Source organism: Leopardus geoffroyi, chromosome D1 (genome assembly GCF_018350155.1).
Source record: "Leopardus geoffroyi isolate Oge1 chromosome D1, O.geoffroyi_Oge1_pat1.0, whole genome shotgun sequence".
Taxonomy (NCBI): domain Eukaryota; kingdom Metazoa; phylum Chordata; class Mammalia; order Carnivora; family Felidae; genus Leopardus; species Leopardus geoffroyi.
In genome coordinates, this window is record NC_059329.1 from 30,683,760 (window position 1) to 30,700,343 (window position 16,584).

The following is a 16,584-nucleotide window of genomic DNA, read 5'->3' on the forward strand; positions in this document are numbered from 1 at the left end:
GCACTCTTCAGGTACCTGGAACGGAAAGCTTCAACAGCCCCAAAGACACTGCACTAAGTTAAGATCTCAGCATCCTTTCCCACCACTTCTCGTCCCTCAGGACAATTAAAAGAAACAGCATGTAATCACACCACCAATTCAGGGATACCCTGTAGACATTTTACACAGCATTAATTGTATTATATAGAAGACCAGCTAAATCTGGGTCATAATAATCTTGCAGAAAACAATTATTACTCTCTTAGTAAGAATCCAAATCCAGATTTCAAACAGCCTTACTTCCACTTTCAGTATTAGCAGGAACATAAAAATCTGACTATTTTCAGATATTTTCCCATGCCAAATGCTATTCTGAAGCAGCTATCTGTTCAATAAAGGCCACTGTTCATGGACTCCTATTCCTGATCTGGCCTACAACATGGTCTATCTCAGACTGACTTATGCCAGAATTCTCTTTGAAACCTGAGGTAAGTAATTTCCCACATCTATGTGCTCCTTGGCTACACCCCAAATCCAGGCCCCCTTGTTACCCAGTCCTCCTCATCTCTCTCACATCCCTATACTGTTCTGTTTCTTTTCTCATCTCACTTCCCATGTCTCCTTTCCCTGGCCTTGAGTGCTTCCACAGTGTATAATGTACTTCCCAGGAGTCAGCTTTCTCCCCTCTCCACACTTCCCTTCTTCGCAAGTCAGGGCTGGCTTTCCTCTGGGGACACCATTTCCCACAGTCCTCTTAAGGGAAGGCCACTTGCTGCTTCTCCCAAACGCCAGAGTCGAGGAAGGAGGACCATATTCCCACACCCACTACCCCCGCCCCCTGTCATAATATTTTCATTCATTCATTTATGAAATGTTCATTGAGGGTCCACTTAGTCTCAGGCTCTCTTTTAGGTGCTAGGGATACCGCAGTCAACAAAACAAAATCTTGGCCCCTCCCGGGTGCTTATATTCTAGCAGGTAGAGAGATGTTATACATACAAATATGCTGCCACAAGTGCTCTAAAGAAAAGGCTACTTGAGGAAGGTACAGGAAAGAGGGAATGGTGGGTTGGCTTCCTCTACCTGGTCCATGTAATAATACCTTTTCTACAGAGCCTTCTCTACAGAGGCTCTGGCTATCTATTTGCCCCTCAACTGCTTGGTAACCACTTCCTAGTTTTAGTTTTTTCCATTCCAGATCCCAGCATCACTGCTATGGTCTGAATATTGTGTCCCCCACCCCTGCCCCATTCCTATGTTGGAAACCTAGACCCTAAGGAAATGGTCTTAGGATGCTGGGCCTTTGAGGTTAGTGAATGAGATTAATGTCCTTATAAAAGAAGCCCCAGAAAGATCTCTCATCCCTTCTACCATGTGAAGATACAAACAGAAACTAGCTATCTGGAGGAGGACCTTCACCAGACCCCAACCGTGCTGGCGCCCTGGTCTCAGACTTCCAGCCTCCAAAAGGTGAGAAAGAAATTTTTGTTGTTATAAGCTACTAGGTCTGTGGTATTTTGTTGTAACTATCTGAATTGACCAAGACAATCTCTCAGAGCATCTTCAATGTCTACAGATGGGCTCATTTAACCCCTAACTTTCTGTTTTTCTGATTATATCGGCTCTAGTGACCCTTACGTCTATGCTCTGGGAAGCTACTCTGCAGCCCCATCCAGAACATGTCACTACACCTGGAACACCCACTTCTGAAGTCAGCTAATCTACCTCATGATCACATACACATATCCTTCCAGCTTTCTGACCTCATCCCCATTCCTCTTGTTCCACAGCTTCACTAAGCCCTCTAGGTACTCACTTCCTCTCCTCCAAACCAAACAATCTCTGTCTTTACTTCCTTTTCTATCTCAATGGCCGTTATCTTAGTCATTCCCTTACCTTGAATCTCTCTGGCCGTCTTTTGCACTTCTGCAGCATTTGCCCAGTTAACCTCAAAACAACCAGCCTGTAACCTTTCAATCTGTGAATGCTGTACCACAAGGACACCACCTTGTAGGCAGAGGGGAAAGTACATCAATACAATTTTGCAGCCTCCAAATTGTGGGTGTGTACAACCAATTAAAAATGTCATGCGAATTTGCTCATGCCAGAATCTTCAGGAAATCCTCCTGGGCCAGAAATAAATGCAACAGGCTCTGTCACTAGTCTCTTTGGAAGATCTGTATTAGTAGATACATATGGAAAAACTAATTTGTTTGATGTAAGCAGACTGGCCTGACCTAAAACTAGGGAAAGAGACTAATTTAAATTACAGTTAACAAAGGTAGTCATCAGCTTATCAAAGCTGAAAATCAGGACCCACATTTGAACAACTGTTTAAACACTCCCACAATACAGGGATAAAATAGACTTAAAAAAGAAGTATCAAAATACTGTAAGAGGCACTGATAATTTTACTATGGTGTAATTACCTATCCGGTTTTCTAATTTCTTTCTGATTCATACTCTGATCGCCTATACAACAGGTTCTGTGTATGTTACATACTGATCAATGCTCTTGTTAACATACATGCATAGGAGCTGAGAAAAGTAAGTAAACCCAAAAGTGCAAGTTAAACAACCAATCTTACCTCCCAGGCTCATCATGTGAAAACCTTCTCAACACTTCTAATTATGCCAGCTTCTGGGCTACACATTGTATAGAGAACGCCATGACAGCCAATCTTATGGTAGCAGAGTAAAGGTGAGAGGGCAATGCATTGCTATTTTGGTCCTTTCTCTCTCAATTATATACACAAAGAAAAAGTAATAGTCTTAGCTTTTTATTTCTGATTCTAGATAGCATTAATTGGAATGTTAACCTTCTACTAGTTTAGTATGTAAAATATTCCTTCTTGGAAAATTATACCCAAAGAAAACTGAATGGAAATTCTTCCATGGAACTCAGAGTAAATCATTGGTGACCATATTTAGAAGCAGAGGGACCCATTATTATAAGTTATTTATAGTTAATGAACTCTATAAAGACCTTTTCCCAACTGTGGCAGCTTTTGCCATGGCATTCAACATTCTATTTTCCAATTGCAGACTTGCTTTAAAAAGAATTATTCATGCAACATAATCAAGGTTAACTAATTCTGTGGGATCATTTCTCATCCCCTTGAAAATAAATCCTTAAAAAAATTATAGAATGATAGGAATTAACAAGTGACAAAGCAATTCCCTTCCCTTCCAATTCCTTGGGAATTGATAGGGAAGCCTTGTAATTTGTATAATCTCATTTTACACTGTGTGATTGTCTTAATTCCTAGAATTTCTTCTTTATAATTTCTACACTTAAAAGAAAGCCTTAACTCCATCAAAACTGACATTTTATTGGCCTAGAAATCAACACAGTTAAGTCAACAGTTAATGGCTAAAATTCCATATAATTTACTATGACAAAGTCATATACTGCTGTTCATTACTCCTTTAGGGAAGAATCAACAATGTTAGCAAATGTAGTAATTTCTGAGATTATTTAATAGTCAATCTGGATTAGCGATTTATTTATTTTTTTATTTATGTGCAAAATAAAGCTTTGTTGGGGCACTAGGTGGCTCAGCTGCTTAAGTGTCCGACTCTTGATTTTGGCTCAGGTCATGATCTCGGGATCACAGATCATCCTCTGCGCTGACAACATGGAGCCTGCTTGGGATTGTCTTTCTCCCTTTCTCTCTGCTCCTCCTCCACTTGCATGTGCATGCCCTCTCTCTCTCTCTCTCTCTCTCCCTCTCAAAATAAACATAAAAAAATAAAGCTTTGTTATATAGCTTAAAAATCTGCTAGTTTTCTGGCAACTGCCAAAAGCTCACTAAATCCTAAATAACTCAACTCTAAACCAATTTTAGAGAAAAGAGATCTAATATATACCAGAAATTTGGTAAATCGTTCAATTATCTGACATGTGAGGAAAGTTACCTGGCGATGTCCGGGTGTGAATCTATCAGAGTGCTAACAAATCGAAAGAACAGAGAGCCCTTCCATTTCACAAATTCTTCCTGTACGAAGAGAAACCGGAATGTTTAAGGATGAATTGTAATATACAAACTTTAAATGCATTCAGTTATAAAACCAACTGTTAACTTTCTTTTGTTTAACATCACACCTGTCAGCTACTCAGTCTGTCTGTGGCACATTAGCGCAATTTGTTAGCACTCACTTCCCAACCATCTTGAAAGCACATACATTTGTTAATCACGAAGAGAAGTGGAGGGATATGTGGGTAGAAGAGCATCATATCTACTCTATTAGGAAAATGACTCAAAGCACATGGCTTTAAAAGGGAGGATGCTGGGGCGCCTGGGTGGCGCAGTCGGTTAAGCGTCCGACTTCAGCCAGGTCACGATCTCGCGGTCCGTGAGTTCGAGCCCCGCGTCAGGCTCTGGGCTGATGGCTCAGAGCCTGGAGCCTGTTTCCGATTCTGTGTCTCCCTCTCTCTCTGCCCCTCCCCCGTTCATGCTCTGTCTCTCTCTGTCCCAAAAATAAATAAACGTTGGAAAAAAAAAAATTAAAAATAAATAAATAAATAAATAAAATAAAAGGGAGAGTGCCAATGGTGCCTTCGTCGGGTACCTAACCAACCACGTAAAAAAATAAGCCTACAGAACGTACTAGAATAGATATACAACTTGGTTAAATGCCTTCTTTTTAAAGATCAAATATTTCCTTCCTCACTATAGGCTAAACATAGGTTCTCAGTGGGAAGAAAAACATTGAATACTCTGTTCACTGAGAGTTCTGAGTTCACGAAGCTCTTTTGCCCACTAAAATGTCTCATTGGACTCTCAGAGCAACTCTGAAACAGCAGGGCAGATATGATCCTCACTTCACAAAAGAAGAAGTTACGTCTGAGAAGCACTGATTTGTTCAAAGTCAAGAATGACAGAACCGGAACTAGAACTGTCCACTGAGCGGGCTAATCCTTGCATGGAGTTTATTTGCAAACATGAAACTTCACTTTGGCTGATGGGATATCTGAACATACCCCCAAAACAAGTATTAGGAAGTAACAATCTGTTTAAGAAGGCTGTACAGAACAGTAGAATGATATTTTAAACCAGAGAACAGGCTGATTATTTTTCGATTCTATTAGAGAGCAGCACATTTCCTATACTACTCAAATATTCCTTGAAACCAGAAGAAATAGTGGAAGGAAAAAAAAATGACGGGCCCAATTCTCATACATACCTGCAAGAGATTGGTAAGCAAGATGAGTGTCTGCTTTCGGATGAATGGATTTGAATCCTTCAGACACATGGAGATATTGGGAATGTACTTGTCCACCATGACGGTGTACCGGATACAAAGGTCGCACATCACAATGACAACATTGTTGCGAACGGCCACATCATCACACACCTCCAGCTCTCGCACAAGAGCTGGGATGCTCTTCTTTGCAAGATCCTCATGCTGTAAGCACAACTTACCTGTCACAGAAGATGAAGATGTCTTGACTTTAATAACTCTATGCCTAAATTTTCTCCAGATATATCTTGCTATGGATTTTACTTGATCAAAGTTAAAATATCATGTCAATAATCACAAACAAAACAAAATCAAAAACAAACCCATACTACTAAATATAAGGAGGTTCAAAATACCTAAAAATAATGTCCCCCCCCTCCACCCCCCGGCCCCTCCAGGGTTCCACGAGACATACACTAAGAGATGTTCCTTCACTGGAGTAAAACTATCCTCTTTTTAAAGTCAACATTTGAATTTGAGAGTTATCTACTTCCCTTCAAAATGACTAACAAAATCTAATAGCTAAAAAGTTTAGCAATGAATTTGAAATCTGAGCTAGGCAAACAGGAAAGAATAACCACCTCATTTTACTTCTTGTTCACAGTTAGGAGAAGGAAGGCTGTTGTTGAGTTTTGTTGGTTTGTATTTTTTTGTGACCTGCGGAATGTTTTGCTCTCATTCACAATTCTTAGATTTTTGAAAAATAACTGCTATTACAAAAATTTCATAAATCCTATCTAGCATAAAATACATAGTTATACTTAAAAAAAAATTAAAGTATAGCACAGAGGTCCATCTTTTCAAGATTAACAACAATTTGAGTCCATGGGGAAATGTTTAATAGCTCATCTACCAGTTCTGGTAAGTATCAGATAAACTATCTCCTTTTATGAACTGAACTGCAAATTTATTTTTTCACTCCCAGAAATCAATGTAGCGCCTGATTCTGATTAGTGTAGTGTCTTGATGAAGACTTTATGGTGCTGCATTATGAGTATTAAAAAACAACCCACAGGACAGGTATAATTGTGATAAATTAACATAAAAAACAAAAGCTCCCTCCAGGGAGTGCCTTGAGTCTGATCATCTAGGGTAGCTGCCAACTGAGGGCTCTCATTATCAGCACTCTGGTATGCCTCTGAGCTGGGGGTTGCTATCAGAATTCCCTTCCAAATTCACAACAGCTAGAATAAACACTAGCTCCGTGTATGTAACATATTTACTAAGGCTGGCTTATTTGAGACAAAAAGCTACCTATGGAACTAAACTGCACAAACAATACTTTCCCCACATTATTCTCACTTACCCAAGGTAATGATGGCATGTGCTCTGATCACGGAAGGCATGACAGAGCCTCTGACCTGGGAGAGTGGCTGAAACGCTGGGGCTTCACTGCAACCTGGAGGTGATGCTGCTACAAGGAAGGAAAAGAGGACTTATTTACAGTATCTCAGGGGCCAAGTCCGCCTTAAGATAGCACATGCAGAGGATAATTTCAAGTGCCTTACAATGATCCACATCAACAGAAGAAGCGAGGATGGACTGAATCAGAAGGAAGGCTCGCTTCTCCACTCTGGCTGGACAAAGCTGGGCTATATCTCCCAAGGTAAAAATGTACTTCACCTGAAAAAAGAATTGGTTTTGCAATATAATAAGGCAAAAGAAAAAATAACTCTAGCTAGATTAAAGACATGTCAATATTTTTTTGTTCCCCAAATTAAAACAACTATTTTTTTCATAAAAATAGTCACTGTGAAAACTTAGTCCTTACTTGGTAAAATTCACTCTATCTTTTATGTCAATATATATAGTTAATATGTTTAATGACTACATAAGTACATTAAAAACTATGATGTTATCATAGTTTACTCCATTACTAATGAACATTTACATTGTTTCTAATCCTTTGCTACTGTTTGCATTCCCTCTGAGGAACACTTTTGCACCTTTAAGTACTGTTCCACTTCCTTAGAAGTAATCTAGGGTTTAAAGGGCATAAAGTTGTTTTACATTTTAAAACATATTTCCAAAGGGTGTTCCTGATTGGTTTACTATTTAGACTCCTATCAAAAACTTGTAAGTGCTAGCTTCCTCACAGCTGCTTCTACTGTGTGTTTATTAAGAACATACAACTTGATAGTTAATAACACTGATTTTAATTTATCCCAGAGAAGCATGGGTGAGGCTAAACAGTAAAATGTGAAAGGCTTAGAGTGAGGAAGCCAGTAAGTGTATGTATATTTAAAAAATCCTGAACATGTATCTCTTAGTGGATGAAAGGAATACTTGCATTATATTTAAAGAAGAGTGAAGTAAACAATATTATATAGGGCAAAACTTCTCCATATATATTTTGACTGAAAGGTAGATTTTGGTGACATATTTAACAGTTGAAAAGAAAAATCTTAGAAGGAAAAACTCTCTGGTCATGACAAGCATTTTTCTTAGTTTGGGCAGTAGCTGCTCAAATTAGAGGTGCAAGACCCTCTAGAAAGCTTGGGATAGGGCCATCCTACACGTCACAGCCCCCTGCACTGAAATGTGTGGATTCCTACTGATAATAGTTTTATTACTGAAGTGTTCACATTAATGCCTCAGCACAACCGGTCTCTTGTCACAAATCTCAACATAGTCTTTGGTCTCAAGGTACAAATGTGAGGTGGCAAAGCAGGCAAGCACAGAGGAGAGGAACAGATGAGGAAAATGGCCAGTTCTGGTGAAATGATGGCTTATACTGAAGAGCATGAAGAAGCAGCTCGTTATTTGCTTTACTGAGTGTCAGATGTTGGAGTCAGAATGACTGCAACATGTTTTGTGGACAGTCAGTCACGTGAATCGGGAAATTGCACATTTACTGGCACACAGGACTCTCTGGCACCAACAAAATTTCTAAAGCAGGGTGCCATGTCACCCAATCTTGCTGCTCCAACGTTATTTGTGTTTTTAGTTGTCAAATATTTCACTGTATTATAGGCATGGTTCAGAACAGCTCCACATGATTCCCTAGTTCTACAATCTGATATTCAAACAGCTTAGCAGACACATTAGAATTTAAAAACATATTGAACAAACAAACCAAAAGAACAAGGAGCACCCTCACTTTATTCTTTTCTTGCCCTATTATTTCATAATATGCCCTGTGTTTTCCCTAATGGATCAGGCACCTCACAGGCTCTAACTGGATGAAGTATATCCCATCAAGTTTTCCCCCAGATAATAAGAACATGAGAGAAAAATGAATAGGTCGGTCACCAACACAGAAATTCTTCTTTTTAGAAGAGTAAGCTCTAGGCTAGAAAATCCTTTTCTTGCTAATAGTATTAAAAATACACATTAGAAAGTCATCTTTAGAAAATCCCAGCTGATATAAAGGAAAACAATAGTTAAGAAAAGTAATTACTTACGAACAGGTCTTCATCCACATTCCCAGGGCCACTTTCCTTCAGAACTATGTTAGACAGAGACTGCACACAGGTGGAGAGGACATCCCCACACACCCGCTTCAGTAATTCCTGCAGCAAGTCAAAGGTAATCTCTGAAGGATCCCACACATCTACTAGACTGTCCATGAAACAATTGTCTCAGAAGAAACTCTATGGTCTTCAAAGGCATAAACCATAAGAAGCCTTATGAGAAGCCTCAGCCATCATGCTTTTGGATCTTTGCTCTTTTAGCAATCTGCCTATAAGGACTAAGCAGAATTTACAAAGAACAGTACATATATACAGCATACACACACACACATATAGATGCCATAAATATGTGTGTGTGTGTGTGTGTGTGTGTGTGTGTGTGTGTAGATATCATATCTTTCTACATGTGCCCTTTAAGAGCAAAAGGCAAATATCTGGGAAGATCTAGTGTCCTAACTGATAAGAGTTCTGTAATAGCAGTGCTGCTCCTTTAATAGAGAAAAACATCACAGTTCGTCCAGTATGTGTAGATGGTGAAGCAACTACTATAGTAAATAGTATATTTTCTAAAGACATGGAATAAAAAAAAATTTGTTATTGTTTTGAAATGTATTCCTTAAAGACAAGTTTTCAGTGCTTTTTATTTTATGAGTTAAAATAACCTCAAGGGGTCACCACTGCTGGTACACAACGCTTCTATGCTAAGCAAGGGAGCTGAATCACATTCTACAACTCTGACTACATTTCCAGTAGGAGGCCAGTCCAAAATACCCAGGTTGAACTAAGTGGCTCCAACCCAAGACTTCTATATTACCCTATGTTCACTTCTCTTTTAGGAATGATTATATTATTCCTAATAATCATATTACATATTATGTTGAAATCACCTGTTTCCATGTGTGTCTGCCCTATTATGCTGTGGGTGACTTAGGAAGACACTGTTTTATTTATTTTATTTTAGAGAAAGAACACGAGCAGGGGAGAGGGGTAGAGTGTGGAGAGAGAATCTCAAGCAGGTTCCACACTGTCAGTGAGGAGCTGAGGCCCAGCAGCACTACCGCAAAACAGTGTTCAATGTTTACCATTGCAGGAAACTTTCACTATGATCCAAATGTTTTTTAGTCTGACTTGGCCTAAAATGTTTCAAAATGATTGTCTTTATTACTTTTTAAAGAATTATTGCACTTAAGATTTTAATAGGTTGCACAGCCAGGGCAAGAGAGCTTCTGAAATCCATATGCTCTACCCTGGCAAGAAGACAAAGGTTAACTTATGTGAGGCCTCAAGCCTAGAACTGGGCTGGGTGGTTGGACTAGAAACTTTTGGAATAACAGAATCTGGAAGAGAACTGTAATGGTCATCTAATTCTGGGATTCTCTCCACACGGGATTCATATCAAGTTGTTCAGTTTTTCTGTGAACACCTCCAATGACCCAGGACATGTTTTGAGGCAAATCCCTCCTTTGTAGGCAGACCTCTGTATGGCTTTTCTTTGGTTGGCCAAAATTTGTCTCCTTGCAATTTCCAGTCATTGGTCCAAATCAGTTCTCTGTGATGCCAAATAAATTTAATTCTTCTTTCATTTTATGGTCCTTCCTGTATTTCAACTTAGCTAGGCAGCCTATCCCACATAGTTGTTCCCTTCTTGCTAAACACCCAGGACCTTTAGCTTTTCCTTATACAACCTGCTTTGTAATCACCTCATCAAATTGCTCTCCCATCAATATATTCAATTTTATCAACATTTCTCTATAGAGTTGCCACTGGAGTTAAATTAGAACATGCTGACTTAGGGGCACCTGGGTGGCTTAGTCAGTTAAGTATCTGACCCTTTTTTGGCTCAGGTTAAGATCTCACAGTTCATGAGACTGAGCCCCATGTCAGGCTCCTCACTCACAGTGTGGGGCTTGCTTGGGATTCTCTGTCTCCCTCTCTCTGCCCCTCCCCCACTTGAGCGTGCATGCTCTCTCTCTCTCAAAATAAATAAACTTTTTTTTTTTAAAAGAGCATATGACTTAGATTTTACCAGTATAAAGAGGACCATCACCCCCCTTACTGTAGACACTATTTCCATTAATACAGTCCGAGATCTCATAGATTTTGTTCAATAGCCACAAAACACTATTTTTTTAAGTTTATTTATTTACTTTGAGAGAGAGAGAGAGAGAGAGAAAGCAGGGGAGGGGCAGAGAGAAGGAGAGATAGAATCTCATATAGGCTCCTTGCTGTCAGCGAGGAGTGTGACGTGGGGCTCGATCCCATGAACTGTGAGATCATGACCTGAGCTGAAATCAAGAGCCAGATGCTTAACTGATGGAGTCATCTAGGTGCCCCAGTCACAAAACACTATTAACTGGTACCAAGCTTATAGCAACAATGCCTCCAAACCTATGTCTTTTCATATACAGTGCTGTTGAGCTAGATCCTGATCATCTGTTCTTTGGGCAATTGTTTTTTGCAGTAAAATATAGAATGTTCATTTATAGAGAAAAGAAAAAGAGAAGTATGTTTAGGGGAAACAACCAGGTCACACAGATTTAAAATATCCTAAGGTTCTGTGGGCGCCTGGGTGGCTCAGTCAGTTGAGCATCCCATTTGGGCTCAGGTCATGATCTCACGGTTCGTGGATTCGAGTCACGCATCAGGCTTTGGGTTGACATCTTAGAGCCTGGAGGCTGCTTTGGATTCTGGGTCTCCCTCTTTCTCTACCCCTCTTTCACTCGTGCTCTGTCTCTGTCTCTCAAAAATAAGTAAACGTTAAAAAGGTGTTTAAAAAAATAAAATATCTTAAGATTCTGGAAAATCTCAGGGCCTTAGTCCAGTGTCTACTACCAAGGGAAGTGGTATTGCCAAAGCTACAATTGTGGCCTTTTTTCTAACATAGTAATAATCTCTCTCCAGTTCTCAATTTTTAAATTTTTTAAATGTTTATTTTTGAGAGAGAGAGAAAGACAGAGCACAAGTCAGGGAGCGGAAGAGAGAGGGGAAGACACAGAATCCAAAGCAGGCTCCAGGCTCTGAGCGGTCAGCAGAGCCCAACGCGGGCCTTGAACTCACAAACCTTGAGGTCATGACCTGAGCCAAAGTCGGACACCTAACCAACTGAGCCACCCAGGCACCCCTCTAGTTCTCAATTTTTAAATGTTAAGATAACTCTGTCTTCCTCACAGACTCTAACAATGATGTAACTAACGACTATGGGCCATTAGTGAGTAAGCCAGTGGCTTCTGGCCCTGACTCCCCCCAAGTACTATAGATCACTCTTCCTCTAGCCAGTGCTGGTGAAGAAAAGACTGGGAAGACAATCAGAGGCCTTAGTTCTAGGCATGGCTCTGCCATTAATCAGATGTGTGCCACTGAGAAATGCGGGATGACTGTTTCATAATCTGCCATATAAATTTCTCCCCAGTTTTCCTATATCATTCTTTCTTTGTGACCACCTTTTTGCTTTGTTTTGACCTGTTTTCTGCTATTCAAATATGCTCCCTACTTAGGTAATGCTCCTTATTTAAAAGTTTTTCTTGGATCAAGAGATAAACGGCTAGAAAAATCAAACAAAACAAGCATCCCTTTCATCAGATGAGCCAAAAGGTACATGCCAGGAAAACACCAGACACCATTTACATGGAAAGAGCTGGGCATTTTTAGGTAAGTACATTTTAACCTGTTTTAAGTCCTAAGCAAAAAAAAGTTATTATATACTTTCTTATTATATCTGTTCCTACAAATAGAAGATGTAACTTATCAAGGAAGGACTCTCTTTAAGGAACTTATATAAGAAAAGGAAGCAAAGGAATGTAGCTGGGTAGCTCAGATGAAGCAAAGGTATTTTTATTCTGGCAAACTTAAATATATTCCAGCGATTATTTAAATTAACCTTTGACTTCTAAAATCATCATTTATCACCCGAGCCCTAAAATTTTTCATTATGATTAGCTTTGTCTAGGAGTATATTTCATGATAAAAATAGAATACATGGCAGTAAAATAATTTATTATTAAAACTGATATGGATACCTTTTTAGGGAGTCAAAGTAATGCTCTGTCTCACACAAAACGCTGGTTTGGATTTGTGTGTATGCATCTGTAGAGAACATCAGTTGTAGGCTCCGATAAAGCACGAGGTGTTAGAGTAACTTAGCCTTCTAGTAACAGGACAGGTGTTTTCCAGGAGAATGACCTATCAAATGATCAGAAATCTTCTGATCTGGAGGGAACGCCCTGCCTAGGTGGAGAATCATTGGTTAAGCTTCTTGGATGAGGTAGAAGTGAAGGAGGAGGAGATACAAAGCTATCGTAAGCATCCAGGCTACAACTTGTTAAAAAATAGCTGCGCAGTTTTCATTAGAAAATATATGCCCAGAAGGCATGCCTTCCTAGAAGGCACTTGTACCCAGAACCAAGGTGGTGACTTCCTGAGGGAACCGTGTGTCATGAGTAGCCAAGATCTTCTCAGAGAATGTCAACTGCTTGTCACATAAATGTTTCCTTGTAGTATCAGCTGCTGGGGACTACCCATTTCTTATAGGTTCTCCACCAAGAACGCTCCTCAAACTTCACAACAGAGTAACATGTCCAAGTACAGATAAACAACAAACATATCCAGGAGAATTTCTAGTGTACCTGTTCCTCCATTGGTGTCTCTGCAGATGCTCTACAGAGTCTTTGCAAAGTATCAACAGCTGAGCTGATCAACTCTAGAGACCACTGGAATCCATTCAGCTTACACTTGACCACATCTAAAAAGAAATTAAAACCCTCAAAATTTAACTGCTTAAAATATATTTAAAGTGAGAGGCAAAGCTTTTTCAAGATTCCCCAATATACACTCACCAGTCACCTTGTCCCGCGTGCTCTTAGGAAGATGCTTTGCGATATGCCCAATAACACATAAAATATGTCCTAAGGTGTTTGGATTGGGATTCTGTTGACTAGGAAAAGGGCATAAGGAATATCAACATACAAAAAAACACTGCCACCAACAAAATACTCTCTGGATTGTTAACACTGGAGGAATGTAAGGAAGCATGGTTTAGGAGTCAAGTTGTAGGAGCATTAAGGCACTTAATTTACTTGGACAAAGGGTAAAACTGAAAGCTTAAAACTGATTCTTATTTTTCATGTTTGTTTTTATGCCAGAATTTAAAGACCTGCGTATACAAACAGTTAGGAAACGCCCACTTCCTTAAGGCATGAGCTTTGTTTCCAAGAATCTTTAGTGTCTATCAACAACTATATTACAAGCATGCAAACCTGCTGATTTTCTCCCAGGACTCTATTATTTTGGTATAGTCCAGCTTGGGTGATGAGCAAGCAATCTTGGAAAGCAGCATCCAGGCTGGTGCAGAATGTTCTGTGCCAGTGTAGGATATCACATTGTTTATAAAACTGGATGAGAATTTCTCTTTCTTGGACCAGATATGAAAAGCCTTATTTAAATAGCGGCTGGAAAAAAGATGGGAAAGCAGAATTGTAACTGTAAATATACAAAACTGTTCAGAACAGCCCTCAGTGAAAGGTTATCAACTTCTGCTGCCCCAGGACTCCCCTGGCACATGGAAGTCAATGCAGAAGTTCCTGGCTAGTGACATATTTGATAACAAATCAGGTATCTTTAAAATTTTTATTACACAGAATAAGATACATTTATTTCTCCCCTTCTAAAGTATTTCTTTTTAAAGCAAAGAATAAAATTTCGTAATTCACTTGAGACCCTTCTTATCCTCATTCCCTCCCAAATTTCTATACAAACATTAAGGGATAGGTTACCAATAACAAATACATCCACAGTTTATAGGGTTTTAGTGACAAAAAAAAAATGTAGACACTGTTGTTTTTTGAATGGAAGGAATGGATAGAAATGGCACCCTAGCATTTAAATATGGTGATATTAAACAAGCTAAACTTTGCCATGACCCACCAATACCATTCAGAAATACATATTTCAAACACTTTAAAAGTAAAACAAACAAAAAAAAATACTTCTGGTATATTAAAGTGCTTGTGTTATGTCACTTGTTGTTTTAAGTAATTTATTTGACTTCCTCCCACAGCACTGGATGAGAAAACATTACCCATGGCACAAATGCAGTGTTCTATATCTAAGTAAAGTGAAAAATACACTTCTTCCCACAATTAATTTTCCTTAGACTGCTAGGAACACACATGTGATCACACATGCGCGCGCACACACACTCACACACACCCCAAGACTTTCTCATTAAATGAAAAAAAGAAAAAAAGGAATTCTAAAAGCATCAGAAGGCAACTGTAACAAAATAAACACATCTATATACAATAAGCATGCCCATATAAATTGTTTTAATAAATTATCTATTGTTAAAAAATCTGTCTATAAACATCTAGAGTTTTACTGCAGGTAACTCATAACTCATATACGATTGTGGTCCAAAAACAACACATGGAATCAGTAAATATTTTAAAACTTATTAAAAAGAATCACACAAAATATTAAGTAATGTTTACTATAAGACATGAATAGAATGGGGAAAAATTCTCTGAACTTCCAGTTGAAACCTCAAATTTGGCTCTTAGGACAACTCACACCCTTCCACATGAGTTGAACAGTTTCCAAAGCCTCCCTCATTTAGCTTACCCCTCAATTAGCTCCATTGTTGATCATAAGCCACTCCCTACCAAGTCAGAATGTTTTCAATAGAGAGCAACCTGTGTCTTTTGTACAGCACCACTGACCTCTATCCTAGTATCAAAATCAATCCACTATCTTTAGTCTCCATTTTCCATCACCTCTACTAGACATTACTGACCATTCTCTCTGCCCTTGTACTCTGGTCTACTTATTGGATCTCTGTTCTTTTCCCTTCACTAATTCCTTTTTTCAAATCACTCTTACGGCTGATTTTGAAAAGTTCTATTCTTAGTCCTCTTCTCTTATCTACAACTGAACGCTGGGTGATCTCATCCATTACCAAAAGCTCTCCACTCAGACATGTCAAAGCATTGCAAGCACACATTTAAATTGGGCTCCATCTCCTGCCTCTGCTTTCCATACCTCAGTCAACAGTAATCCCATTGACCAGTTATTTTGGATAGCCTCATGGAGCCTTCAGGCCTCTAAACCTTTGCATTGTTATTTTCTGTCTGGAAACTCTATTATGGCTGCCTGGTTAATTTCTATTTATTCCACTTCTGGGAATAATTCACCTCTTGCCACCATTAATAGCTAAAACAAGGAAAAAGATTAACAAACAAAAACAAAGACAAAAAACTACCAAACTGCTCTATGCCCTCCCTCTTTCCTCCTAAAAGTCTACCAAAACTGTGAATTTATTTTGTCTCTTTCCACTAGACTGTGAGCAACCTGAGTAGAGGAAGTACACTGATCTCTTTCAACCCTCAAATCAAACCTTTACCACCTCTGTACTTCCCCTTGTTAAACATTTTTAAATATACCCCATTCTCTTCATGCCCACTGCCTTATCCTTGATGCAGGCCCTCTTCACCTTTAACTTAAATCACTTCAGTGGTAGCCTGTTTTCTTAGATTCTAGTCAGCTCCTGGTCACCCAACATAAGCACCTTTGCTACCCTTCCTGTGAAAGTGAATAGAGGAAACCTCACTGGCAGTGGAGCTGGGAGGCCAGCATGGCGAGCTCTCATGCCTACCACTGGTCATCAACTGCAAACCCAACGGGAAGGGATAGGACTCCCATACCCAAGAGGAACAAACAAGCTGCCCTTTACTACTCCAGCAAGAGGAAGAATTTCTTCTTGCCCAGCAACAGCCCAGCCAATGAAAGTCTGTCACAACTCTGCCATTGAGAAACCATCGCCACCTTGAACTGTCACTTTCTTTCAATGGACTTTTCTTCAAAGCAGCCCCTCCCAACTTTCTCTTTTTTAAGAAGAACAGTTCTTTCCTTTGATTTCCAGATTTTCTTGTGGTTTGTCACAGTGTGCTTGTTTCCA

At 39.4% G+C, this 16,584-nt stretch overlaps 1 protein-coding gene across 5 annotated transcripts in view; it reads right to left on the minus strand.

Moving 5' to 3' along the window:
• NCAPD3 (non-SMC condensin II complex subunit D3) overlaps positions 1 to 16,584 on the minus strand; it is a 68,671-nt gene that overhangs the window by 16,899 nt on the left and 35,188 nt on the right. For 3 of the 5 annotated variants that reach the window (XM_045483518.1, XM_045483521.1, XM_045483523.1), the window contains 8 exons: positions 13,889 to 14,080; positions 13,469 to 13,566; positions 13,259 to 13,374; positions 8,628 to 8,735; positions 6,732 to 6,846; positions 6,530 to 6,637; positions 5,167 to 5,405; positions 3,898 to 3,977 (listed from right to left, as the gene is read on the minus strand). In XM_045483518.1, the coding sequence (XP_045339474.1) occupies positions 3,898 to 3,977; positions 5,167 to 5,405; positions 6,530 to 6,637; positions 6,732 to 6,846; positions 8,628 to 8,735; positions 13,259 to 13,374; positions 13,469 to 13,566; positions 13,889 to 14,080 (1,056 nt within the window). The remainder of the gene's footprint in view (positions 1 to 3,897; positions 3,978 to 5,166; positions 5,406 to 6,529; positions 6,638 to 6,731; positions 6,847 to 8,627; positions 8,736 to 13,258; positions 13,375 to 13,468; positions 13,567 to 13,888; positions 14,081 to 16,584) is intronic. The other 2 variants (XM_045483522.1, XM_045483519.1) reach the window with 1 other exon arrangement.